Below are 12,896 nucleotides of genomic sequence, written 5' to 3' on the forward strand. Positions count from 1 at the left end.
TATCACTGCACACCTATCAGATTGGCTAATATGACAAAAAGAGGAAAATGATTAATGATGAAGAGGATGTGGGAAATTGGGACACTGATGCACTGTTGGTGGAGTTGTGAACTGATCCAGTCATTCTAGAGAGCAATTTGGAATTATGCCCAAATGACAACCAAACTGTGCATATCCTTTGATCCAGCAATACCACTATGAGGTCTGTGTCTCAAAGAGATCATTTAAAAAATGGAAAAAACCTACATGCAAAAAAATGTTTATAGCAGCCCTATTTGTGGTGGTGAAATATTGGAAACTGACAGGATACCCATCAATTGGGGACTGGCTGAATAAGTGGTGGCATTTTAATGTAATGGCATACTATTGTGCAATAAGAAATGTTTAACAGGCAGATCTTAGAAAAACCTAGAAAGACTTGTATGAACTGATGCAAAGTAAAATGAGCAAAACCAGGAAAATATTGTACACAGTATCAGTAATATTGTGTGATGATCAACTATGAATAACTCAGCTCTTCTTAGTACCGTGTTTCCCCGATAATAAGACACTGTCTTATTATTTTTTTTTTGGAAAGAAAAACACCAGAGGGCTTATTTTCAGGGGAGGGCTTATGTTGTCCTGCCTCAGCTCTCCTCCGCGGCACTGCTCTCAATGGCGCCAGCAAGCAAATCACTGGGGAAGAACAGGATGATGCGCTCACTGCTGCAGCTCTGATTGGATGCAGCTCGGAGCGCGGCGTGTGTTTCACAGGGGGGGGAGGGACGGTGCATACAAAGGGTACCATAATGTAGCGTGTAGAGCAGGGGATCACCTTCACTACAGTAGCAATCTCAGTAGGGCTTACTTTTGGGGGAGGGCTTATTTTAGAGGAATCTTACACAGTAAGGGGAGGGCTTATTTTTGGGATAGGTCTTATTATCGGGGAAACACGGTAACACAATGATCCAAGTAAAGTACAAAGGATTCACGAGAGAAGATGCTATCCACATCCAGATAAAGAACTGATGAACTCTCAATGCAGATCAAAACATACTTTTTTTCACTTACTTTTTAATTCTTTTTCATTTTTTTCTTTTGATCTATTTCTTTCTCTCAACTGTGACTGATATGGAAATATGTTCTACATGATAGCACATGTATAACGTATATCAAATTCCATACCATTTTAGGAAGGGGGAAGGGAGAAAGAAAAATTTGGAACTCAAAATCTTATAAAAATGAATGCTAAGTGCAATTGAGAAAAAAATAAAATACTATTTGAAAAAAGGCAACATACCATTTGGTTAGGTAGACAAACCAAGCAGCATTATTGATTTTTATGAGATTGTTCCTTCTAACCAGATTATTGGGCGCTCCAGTTTAAAAATTAAGTTTAGATTGTTGCATTTCTGACAAAGCATATAATTGCTGTTTTAGAAACTCATTTCTTGACCTTAGGGGTAGTGAGGATTGTCAAAATGAGGCTAAGAAATAAGTCTTAAAATATGTGCCTTGAGAAACAAATGTGATATTCCAGGTGGTAAAAGGGGCTCATTTCTGAATCTAGTAAATACCTGATCTTTTACAAAAAACATTCCACTTAGGTGTGAAAATATTTTTTAAAATGTGTCTTTTAAATAAATTTTTTAAGAAAGGGTCTTACAAAGATTAACATCTTGAACTGTAACCTAAAATAATAGTTTCAGTGGATACTGTAAGATACTTAGATATGGACTCAGAGACTATTAGGATTTCAGATTCAGGTGACTGCTTACATTTTCTGTTCATTCACAGAAAAAAAGAGAACACTGTGTGTCCCCTTGAGCTGATTAAATCTTGGCTTTTTGGCATACTACAGGTCTTCAAAACTTGTAGACACAGTACCATTAAAACCAGTGACCTTTCAGAATACCACAAGCACAGTTAGTTTTTAGTGTTCAAGTAAGGCAAGAGGAGGAAAAAAGGAACTCTAGATATATTTATCTTAACACAATTGAATTTAAGAAATGTTGGAGAGAAAACACAGAAAAGGCAACATGGAATAATAGAGGGAAAAGGCAGTGAACTACATGTCAGGAGACTTGGTTTCTTGTTCCAACTTTGCCCTTAATATCACAGTTAAAAACTTGACATCTGAATTGTATAAGAAATTGTTTAAAATTTACAAAGGCACATCCCAGTCCACATTGGATAAACGTTCAAAGTCAATGCATATTTTCAAAGGAGGAAACAGAGATTGTTAAGAAAAAATTCTACTTTACTAGTAATCAAAGGGATGGAAATTAGATCTTTGATATACACATACCTATTACAATTGTAAACAATAATGACAACAAAACTTGATGCTGGTGAAGTTGTGGGGAAATGGATGCACTCATTCATTGGTATGGTAGAATTACAAATGTAGAAAATCATTTTTAGACAGCAGTCTAGCTTCATATAGTAAAAGTTACAAACATAATCATCTCCTTGACCTACTAATTCCATTGTTATCTATTCAAATGTTGATGCAATGGAAAGAGCACTAGGTTTGGAGTTGGAGGATGTGATGGAAGATTGGAAATTCACTGACACTGTGTGACCCAGAGGAAGTCAGTTAACCAATCTAGGTCTTAGTCTCCTCATATGGAAAATGAGGAGGTTGAATTAGATGATCTCTGAAGATCCACTCTAACTTGTAATCTAGTATCTGGATTCAATGGTTCCATGGTAGAATTACATAGTAAGAGAATGATTAAATATATTGTGGTACGCTGATATAATGGAATACCACAATGAAATTAAGACTGATGAGCATGAGAAATATAAAGAAAATTAGAAAACCTTTATGAAAAAACAGTAATATGAGCCAAAAGAACAAGGCTGTACCTCAGTTATGACCATATAAAACCAAAAGTTAATGAGAATTATTGGACCAGTAAATAATCTTTATAAAGATAGCAGAGTGACTAAAATTATATCTTATATATTGAAATGAATGTATTTTAATGTACTTAAAAGCAAGTTTAGTTATATTTGTTAGTTTATAATTAATTATTTGAAAAGATTATTGAGACATTACACAAATGTATTATTTATATTCTTTCTATTGTTAAATTATATTTTCCCCAAACTGACCCCTAGGTCAGGTCCTGCTTGGTGACTAAAGTAGTTGTTGGGGTGTAAGGCTTATTAGCTCCTCTAGAGTACCATAAAACATATATTACACTTTAAAAAATATTTTCTCTCTTTCCAGAAATTAAAATCTGGTCAGTTTTTACATTTTTATTGAAGAATACTTTCTCTCACTACATGAAGAAGAGAAGCATTAAGGGGGAAAAGGGGCAGGCTTCAGAAACATATCAAAGAATATAAAATATTCTCTTAAGGTTCACAACTCAGAGGTATGAATTCACAAAAGGAAAAAAGCAGGGAAAGAAAGGAAATACATAAAATTTCCCAAATAAGCCTTTAATTGATCATGGCAAAACTAAGCAAAGGCGAAATGAGAGCAAACAAATGAAGAGTCCTGATTTTAATGAAAAGTATCCAGATCTGGGATAAAATTTCTTGTTTTTATAGCCTCACTCCAAATTTGTACCCCAGCCAACGTCTCACTGAGGTACAGGCCAGAATGTGTTAGTCTTTTTGGCTAATTGCAAAGCACTATATAAATCCAAACCAGAAATTCAGCATCTGAATCTGGTGCTCTTGGATTTCTAAGTTGCTTTTAGTGAATTAGAAATAATGTGATCATTGGCAACATTCTTTCTCAACCTGTATTAAAAATGGATGATACTTTTGGCTCGTGCTTATTCAATGCTGGCGTGATATCCTCTGAAAATTAGGTACATGGAAGAGATCTTTCTAGGAAAGTAGTTGTAGAAGACTGTGCTTCCTTAAAGACTCTTTAGTTTTTCTCAGTGGCATATTTAATACAAAAGGTCAGCTTTAATTTTGTTATCATTGTGCTATGTTTTGATGATTCAGAAAAAAATATTCTGTAATTTTTGCAGAACTTCCAACACTCAATCTGCACCACCCATACTCTACCTTGGTTTGAAATTTTTAGGATCATGAGTATTGTTATTTGATGAATAAAACAGATTCTTTTTAAAAATTCATAATTGAAAGCTGAAATATTGTATAATTGTTCATTTCAATACTTCTGATAATTGTTGCTACAAAGGGGCTAATATTTACATACATAGTTATTCATCTTCCTGTTGGGTAGTGGTTGCATATTTATATTACCTATTCTAATGAATCCTTTTGTGGTTGAAGTATTCAAACTTCATCAAGATTTGGTAGCCATTAAAAATGTAGAAGATGGTTTTAGGGGTGGTGGTATAATAAATGTATTGAGATTTATTCCCAGGTTCAAATATACTTAGACACACTCTCCTTCTCCCTACATGTACGCCCATAATATATGGCAAAACCATTGTGTATATGTGCATGGGACATAATAAATGTTTAATAAATGCATATCCACTCATTTATTCATTCATATTTACTTATTTTTGGTCTGGACCTTTGAATTTCTTTGTATGGGATACCCTTTCACCAGTGTAGACTGTCAACTCATCTGTAATATAAAACCTTGGAGAATTGTTGTCTAGGGACACTGAAAGGTTAACTGACTGACCCATGAACAATTGGGTTTCTTTTTTTTTTTTAAACCTGTATAGCAGCTTCCTTATTTTTTTCATTTCACTTCTTTAGTTTAACATACTTTTACCTGGAAAACTTAAGGCAGAGTGTTATAACATATCTGAAGATTCTTATCTAAGGAGGTATTTACATTAGTACTAGAGATCTCATTTGTTTTTTCCTTCTAACAGAATTTCTAGGAAGAGAAGAACTTGATAGGATAACAGATTATTGCAATAGCATGGATTTACACAGCACCTTTCTTGAAGAGTTCAAAATACTCTGTAGTTCTTAATGGTCTTAATATTTTGTTATTCAGTCATGTCCCATTCTTTGTGACCCTGTATGGGGTTTTCTTGGCAAAGATTTACTGGAGTGGCTTGCCATTTCCTTTTAAATTGGATTAAGGCAAACAGAGGTAACATGACTTGCCCAGAGTTACAGAACTAGTGAGTATGAGGCAGGATTTGAACTCAGGTCTTCCTGACTCCAGGCCCCGTGCTCTATCCACAGAGTCACCTTGCTATTATTTTAGGTGTATTTAAACAAACCCTAAGAAGTTGGATAAGGAAGATCCATTATGCTTAATGTCATTTTGTACATCTTTCATTCTTCAAAGAATTAGTAGCTTTTAGGCACTAATGGACCATAAATGGGAGAACTAAGTATTAACTCAATTTCTCTAACACCCTCAAGAAACAACCCATGACCTGATTGTGATATTATTCTTGATGGTTATTTAGAAGGATTCACCCGATGGGAAATTTTATAGGTTTTGCCACGGGGAGGTTGCTTCTCTTTCTTGGAGGATATTGCCTGTGCTTTGTCCTGTTGTTTAAAATGGATAAATGCTAATATGCTGGCATAACATTCTGGATGAATACTGAGGGGAGTGTATTTGCTCACAGCATTTGTTGTGAGTCTTGACCTTGTGCTGTTTATTTCATGACTACTTTTGTTTACTGGCCATATTCTGGCCTTCTGAGGAAATTGATGGCCACTGAACTGATTTCTGCTTGCGGTATTCTTGTTGATAACAGTTTACATGGGTTTTCAGTTTCCTTCTGTCTCTTATGATTAGAAAGCAGGAATTTGTATTTCTTATCTTAGAAACATATTGATTTTAACTTAGATTTAGAAAAAAGTACATTTCTGCTTGCTTCTCCTTGGAGGGAGAAATTCACTTCAGGGTTAACAGAAGCTCCAGGTAGAATATCAACTCTTTAGGTCTTTAGAGCATCATCACTGACTTGACAGCCCTATTGAATAGCTGAATTTATGCCATTGTAGCCAAAGCACCATGTTTCAGAATACCTGCTCAAGATTTCCCTAAAGGGAAAAAACAAACAGGACACTTAAATTATATCCTCAGAAGAGCACATAAATGGTGCCAAATTTTTTCCTATTGATTTTTGATGGAGCTGGCTATAGTTTACTTCAGACCTATAGCTTATAATCCCTGGGTATGCACCACTAGAGAAAAGAACTTCGTGTTGCAAGTCTGGGAAATCAGTGCTGTTCTAGACTTTCAGTGTGACCTTGGACAAATCTCTTAGTCTCTCTGAGCCTTCATGTCTTCATCAATAAACCAATGAAGTTGTGCTAGATTATCTCTAAGTTCTCTTTTACCTCTACATTTCCATGATTCTTTGATCTCTGCTAAATGAAATAGCTGCCAGCCTTTCCTCCCACCCCTGCCTCACAGCCATATCCCTTCCTTAGTACGAATCAACTAATAATGATAACAATAACAGCAACTACTTTAAGGTTTGCAAAATGCTTTACAAAATATTATCCCATTTGATCCTCACAATGACTCTGAGAGGTAGGTACTTTTATCCCCATTTTATAGATGAGGACACTGAGACAGGTAGAAATTAAGTGACCTGTACAGGGATCACACAGTTATTTTAGTATCTGAGTCTGCATTTGAACTCAGATCTTCCTGATGCCAGGTCTCATGCTCTATTCATTGTGCCATGTAGCCTCAAAACCTCTAGGCTTAATCCACATCCAAATTCTGCTTTCCCTGATAGACCATCATTGGTACTCTGGTGCTTTGGGCATCAGTTTTTATCACTTAAAGTATGGATTTGATTTGTAGTGGGTTAAGAAAGATAGGCTCAAGATATTCTCTATGAAAGTCCTACTCTGTGCCATGTTGTGGCATGGAGGTGACTGCTTTTTGAAGGCTATGCCAAGGATGTACAGACTATGGTAGGTATTTCCATGCTTGAAAGGCTTTTCATGAATCCCCACATGATGGATCTGTCATCAGATGAAGAGTCTAAACAAGTTCTAAGAGACTCATCTTCAGACTAGTGGTCACCAGGTGATGCACTTTTGTTTTGTTTTTTTACCAATAGAAGACTGCATACCAAGATGCAAGATAGGTTGTGATCTGCATTGGGAGGAAGAATGCTCACACTAATGAAATCCTAGATATTTGAAATATTGGCACTCATAGGCAGAAGGAGAAAAGTTGGGGAGCATGGTAAGTTGTTTTTTCAAGTCAGTGGTTTATATTTACTGAATTATGGCTAGGTAGGTGAAATAGAGTCTGAAGGGTGGGAAAGGCACTAATGATACTGAAAAGAATTAGCATTTAAATATACATCAATGTTTCCAAGATCTTTCATTTCCTAAGTCTGGGTACTCTTTCTATGACACAGATTACAATCCATCTGCAGCTTAGTTGGTGGTCTTTGAGAGACCTTTTATAGTTGCTATGGTGGAAAAATGTTCCTTCCTGTGGCCAATCTAGTGACAGTCCTCATTCACCATTCTGGTCTTTGGACAACAGGAGTTACATAGACTATCACCGTACTCTTGATATTTAAAACCAAAGTTAATTATAATAGAGAAATAAACAGGATACTGAGAAAGAAGAAGACCTACTGAAGACCTGTCTATTTGAGAAGTAGAGTGCTTTCTAGCAGAATAACTTGTAAAACACCAGAGAAAAAATGAAATAAAATATTCTTCTGCCTTCCAAGAAGAAGTGGACACTGTAAAAGTCAGAATTGAGTCACATAAAACTGTCTTTGCCTTTTGAAAGTCCAGATGATTCTAAGCCAATTTTTTTTTGGCAAAATAGTATTATAAGTTTTAAAAAACAATAGACTGAGAGAATCTCAAGTGCCTATTAAGTGACTACTGTAGACTGGGAGGAGAAATGAGAATAATGATTAAGGGCTTGCTTTCTTTGGATGGCCGATCTCTGCTTCACTAAGTAAGTATAATTTAGGTGAAGGTATGAACATCTGTATGGCAGCTGCTGGTACAACATGTTAGTGCCAGAGGAGACAAAATAGTTGGCACAATATCTCTAATTTTAGTATTGTACCAAGAGCCAGAAAAAATACAAATTTATATTCTTTTGAAGTGGGAAGATATTATCTCCTTTTTTCCTGAATTTAATCCTACTCCCTGACTTACCCTACCCACAACAACAACCACAAAATAACCCATCAACAAACATCTAAAGGTATCATAAGTATGGTCTGAGAACTGAGTGTGATTCAATTTCTGTGTGGTACTGTTGAAAAAAGAAGAGAAGCTAGACCATACAGATTTTTCTGATTGTAGAGTTAATATTCCTTTTTTTTTACCTTCTTCCTCATCTCTAAGGTAAACTTGTACAGACAGTTTTTTGAAATCATGTAAGAATTTGGGATAGAAGTCATGTAAACAGTTGAAACATACTTTGTGGCTGCCTGTTCATTGTCATGAAAAGGGTGCTGCACTTGGGTTCAAGAAAGATCAGGCCTTGAACCCAGGCTCAGCTAGTTATTATGGGATCTTGGATAAGTCACTTAATATCTCTGAGTGAAACTTAGTTTCATCACCTGTAAATGGGGATAAATAATATTTTCATTACTTAGTTCATGAGCTTTTTTCTGGAGACATTGAATTTAACACATATGAAACACTAGCTAGAAGGATACACAAATAGCTACATACAAAGCAGTTCTGTGTGTGTGTGTGTGTGTGTGTGTGTGCTTGTGTGTGTGCACGCACAAACTTGTGCACACAAGTCTCCCTCAAGGCAGAGAAAAAGGAAAGCTCTTGGGAGGAGGTTAACTCCTGAACTGAGCCTTGAAGGGAAAGAAAGACTCTTGAAGGTCACAGAAGCAAGAAATGGAATTCTGATTTTGAGAAGCAGGGCATTCCAGTGTGAATGGAACCTGAAGTTCATAAAAGAATCATCTGAGATAATACTTGATAAATAGACTGGAACCCGATATTGGAAGGCTTTAACTGCCAAACTTAGAAATTTGTATTATATCCTAGGGGCAACAGGCAACTATTGTGAGTTTTGAGCAGGAAAGCTGCAAGGTCAGAGCTCTGCCTTAGATGTTTTTTAGTAGTCATTTTAGATGGTGGATGGGAAGGAAGGGAATGGAACCTGTAAACTTTAGAGTGCTGTATAAACACAATTATTATTGAAGGTACATAAAGGTCTGACTGATCCCAAATGTCTCCACAGTTGTCAGTTGTGTTCCCACAATTCCCACCATTAGGGTTACCCCTTTGAATTAAGATATCTGTTGCAGTTTTAGGGCCTGAGCCAAATTTGGGTCACTGAGAGCTTATAATTGTTTTGAAGATTTCTAAGAAAAAGCCTTTCTTTATAACTTTCTGGTTGTATATAGAATAGGATGGGGAGGTAGTAGGTGAGGGAAGTCTCCTAGAAATAGTTAGCTTCAGCATTAGATTCTTTCCCAGTCAGAGCCATGGTGGAGCTAGTTAAACCTTAGCCAGTCAGAATAGCTCAAAAATGCCCTTTGATTAATACCTGACTTTCTGGGGAGTGGGGAGTGAAGCTACAGGGTTGGCCTGGAAGGTACCATACATTGCTTACTTATAAAGTCTTCTATTTTGGTTAGACAGGAGACATTAATTCTGTTTTCAAAGATAGGTGCTAATTATTTTATTTCCTTTTTTAGTCTGTATAACTATAAAGCATCATAAGTATCCAGTTTAAAGTCAGAACAGGAGAATGTTCAGTCATTGACTTTGAGGTATTATTTCTAGAAAGATGACTGCTAAAATGTAAATACCAGTAGAGGTAAAATTTTTGCCTGTTAGCACCCAATATTAGTAAAGATTAATCATCAAATGAGATCAAAGCCTTGAGAATGACCATAAATAATAAATATTGCATTGGAATAAAAATGGAGGATTGATATAGCCAGTCAACAATCACTTATTAGGAGCTTCCTAGTGCTGGGAAGACAACTACAAGAAAAAAGAAAAAGAATACCTGCTCTTAAAGAGTTTATATTCTAATGAAAGAAGACAGCACATAAAAAGAAGCTGAAAACGGGAAGGAAGGTACCCAGTGTGTATGAATGTGTGTGTGTGTGTGTTTGTGTATATGTGTGTGTGGGGGGGGTGGGAGTGAGGGGAGATGATAAAGTCTGGATTGTAGTCTGGTGAGAAATGAGTAGCTGAAGAGATGACTGGCCCTGGTGACTTCCTTAAATGGTGGCTGTGGGAGGAGCCATTCAGCTAGACAAAAGCCAAAGGAACTGAGAGTATGACTTCTGAGGTGTGAATTCCAAGGCTGAAATCATCTTCGAGGATGAAAGGGGTTTCTGGGGCATGATGGTGAAGTCCGGATTATGAGAAATATAGGTGGTAAGGGGTAGAATGGAAAACTTTGGATGTGGGAAGGGCAGATCTGAATTAGGTGACCCACTTTGTGGTCTTAGATGTTGATACATGAAAGGATACTTACTTAGAGGTAAGCAGACTTTACTTGCCTTAGGAATTTACTTGGGGCTCATAACCCTGGCTGTCACAAATCTGATCCTTTTTGTAGAATTTAAACTCCTTGAGGACAGGGACTGTTAACATTCTTCTGTCTTTGTATTGCCAATCCTTGGCACATGGTATGCATAAATGCTGGTTGAGGTTTTAACTAAACTGAATTCCTAGGGTTAAGGTTAGCAAATCAAAGTTACTACCAAATACCTGAAGGAATGTATAGACTGGATGAATGTTTATTGAAGTGAATAAATCCTCCCGCCAAAATACACCCTTTGCCAAGGACAATGTAATCTGAAATCTGTTGATGGGCACTTTACAGGGTCTAGTTTTTAAAAAGTGGGCCATTTTCATATTCAGCCTAGAACTCTGAGCATTCTGAGGTAATGTTTTAACACAGAGGTAGCTCTTAGCACTTTGTCCTGATCTCCCTGTTGTTTAGATAGATGGAATGGATAGCCAAATAAAAATCTATCTTGCCTAAAGTCCGATGAAGAAATAACGCCATAGACTTGTGAAAAAAAGAAATTGTGCCCAAGCAGCTGCGTCACAAGATTTGATCACTTCAGACCTGAGTGCCAGGAGATTTGAGACAGATGTTCTCAGACACGCTGCATGCCTAAAACATTTCCAGGGGTCGGGCTGCAAATAGTGACTTAATAACGGTAGAAACAGGAAAAGTCTGCAAGAGTACACGAGATTTTATTCCATGCTAGGTGCATGGCCAACCTCTTTACGTTACATCTGCTTGTCAGGGTTGGCTATTTAATCTCTCGTGCTCTTTGTCTGCCTGTGAATAAAGTACAGCATTGTGATTACTAATCCCACTCTGGTGACTTGACTTCAAATGTGGTTTTGGAGTGCATCCCAGAGTTCTGTTTGCTAAGCTTCCTACTCCTGTTTCAGAGACACCACTGGATACCGAGCAGAGAACACTGAAGGCTTCCCTCCTTCCTTAAAAACCTGTCGGGGTTGCGTGCTCTTTTTTTTTTTTTAACCTTCGAAGGAAATTTAATGGATACTAAGCTGATCTGTTTGTTTTTCTTTTTCTCTCTGCCTCCGCTCCCAGTGAGTAACCACACTGGCCGCATCAAGGTGGTCTTTACTCCAAGCATCTGTAAAGTGACCTGCACCAAGGGCAGTTGTCAGAATAACTGTGAGAAGGGGAATACCACCACTCTCATTAGTGAAAATGGGCATGCGGCAGACACTTTGACAGCCACAAACTTCCGAGTAGGTAAGTTGCTTCAGAGGTGTAGCTCTCTTTAGTGTATAGATTTCTATGCTATCATGGCATTTATACCCCCTTGCTACTGCCTCCTTGCATTAGAGGATCTTGGTAATAAGTAAGTACTAGCATATTGCTTTTAGGGAAACTTTTTTTCTTAGCTTTTTGAACTGTTTTCAACAAGACGTTTTATTTCCTGGAGGAATGAGAGCTTAAAATATTGCCTGTTGCTATTTGTCAGTGTGTTCATGTTGGGATAGACAGAACAGACAGAATTTAGTTTTGGACAGAAAACAAGTGAAGGCTTAGATTGATCAATTTAGGAATATTTCAGTCAGATATTGTGCAGAGTTTGTTATATTCCACCCAAGGAATATTTTGAGGAAAAGTTTAATAGATGACAATGAAACTTGACTTCGTGATACTGCCCTTAAGGACAAAACTGGTGGATTCTGATTCTCATTCCAGAAAAAAATGGCATTTGATGGCTCTTGTTATGTTTCTATTTTGCACAGTTCAGATTACGTTAAGAATTTAAATGTCATGTGGATCTCTTACTGGAGAGACTGATGCAATTTCTAGTATCGTTAATTTTATACAAGAAGTGAAAATGTGAAAAATAACAATTCCTTGGTGAGTGATAAGTTTTGAGTTCCAACAAGTTGCCTAAGAACCACGGTGCCTACTTAGGAGGAAAAAAACCTGTTTTCTGTAAATTCAGAGGGAGAACTAATCCTTCGTTTTTGGCTCACCAGACTGCTGTCATCCTGTCTCCTGGCGTGCAATCCTGTACGTTTATCAGAGGAAAATTTGATTTGCCATGTGCATTCATATAATCATAGTTATATCCATATTATCCTTCTGGTTACTGAGCAGAACTACCTGAGTGCCAGACATTTGATATAAGTCACATCTAACTTTTTAATGACATGGTGTTAAGTCTTTGAGGAGAAAAAACAAAATCATTTTTCATTAAGATGACATGAAGTCTGAGCAAATTCATTCTTAGCTATTTAGTTACTCTTTTACTGTACTGCTGTGTTGTCTAAGCATACTCCCTGGTAGTATAGATCTGACAAAAGCAGACATGTGTTTAAGGTCCCTATACATACTCCTTTGTAGGACCAGTGTACTCATAAATCATGAATTTCCTGTTTGTAGAACTGAATATCTTAAAAAAGGATGCAGTAACCAAGCAGACCTTACATATTATGCTAAATTAGGGAGCCAGTATGGTGTAAGGGAAAGTGTGCCATCCTGGTGGGAGTGAGGATTCCTAAAC

The 12,896-nt window shown here is 37.0% G+C and overlaps 1 protein-coding gene across 10 annotated transcripts in view; it reads left to right on the forward strand.

Annotated features, from left to right (window-relative positions):
- Positions 1 to 12,896, forward strand: part of LTBP1 (latent transforming growth factor beta binding protein 1) — a 484,412-nt gene that overhangs the window by 190,750 nt on the left and 280,766 nt on the right. For 7 of the 10 annotated variants that reach the window (XM_069072171.1, XM_069072175.1, XM_069072174.1 and 4 more), the window contains exon 5: positions 11,456 to 11,623. The exons of 1 other annotated variant lie outside the window; for it this stretch is intronic. In XM_069072171.1, coding sequence (XP_068928272.1) covers positions 11,456 to 11,623 — 168 coding nt within the window. Of the gene's footprint in view, positions 1 to 11,195; positions 11,624 to 12,896 lie in introns of those variants that run through there. 2 more of the 10 variants (XM_069072180.1, XM_069072181.1) reach the window with 2 other exon arrangements.

This window comes from Petaurus breviceps, unplaced genomic scaffold (genome assembly GCF_028583685.1).
Source record: "Petaurus breviceps papuanus isolate PSGF00001 unplaced genomic scaffold, PetGlider_PUasm1.0 90845, whole genome shotgun sequence".
NCBI lineage: Eukaryota > Metazoa > Chordata > Mammalia > Diprotodontia > Petauridae > Petaurus > Petaurus breviceps.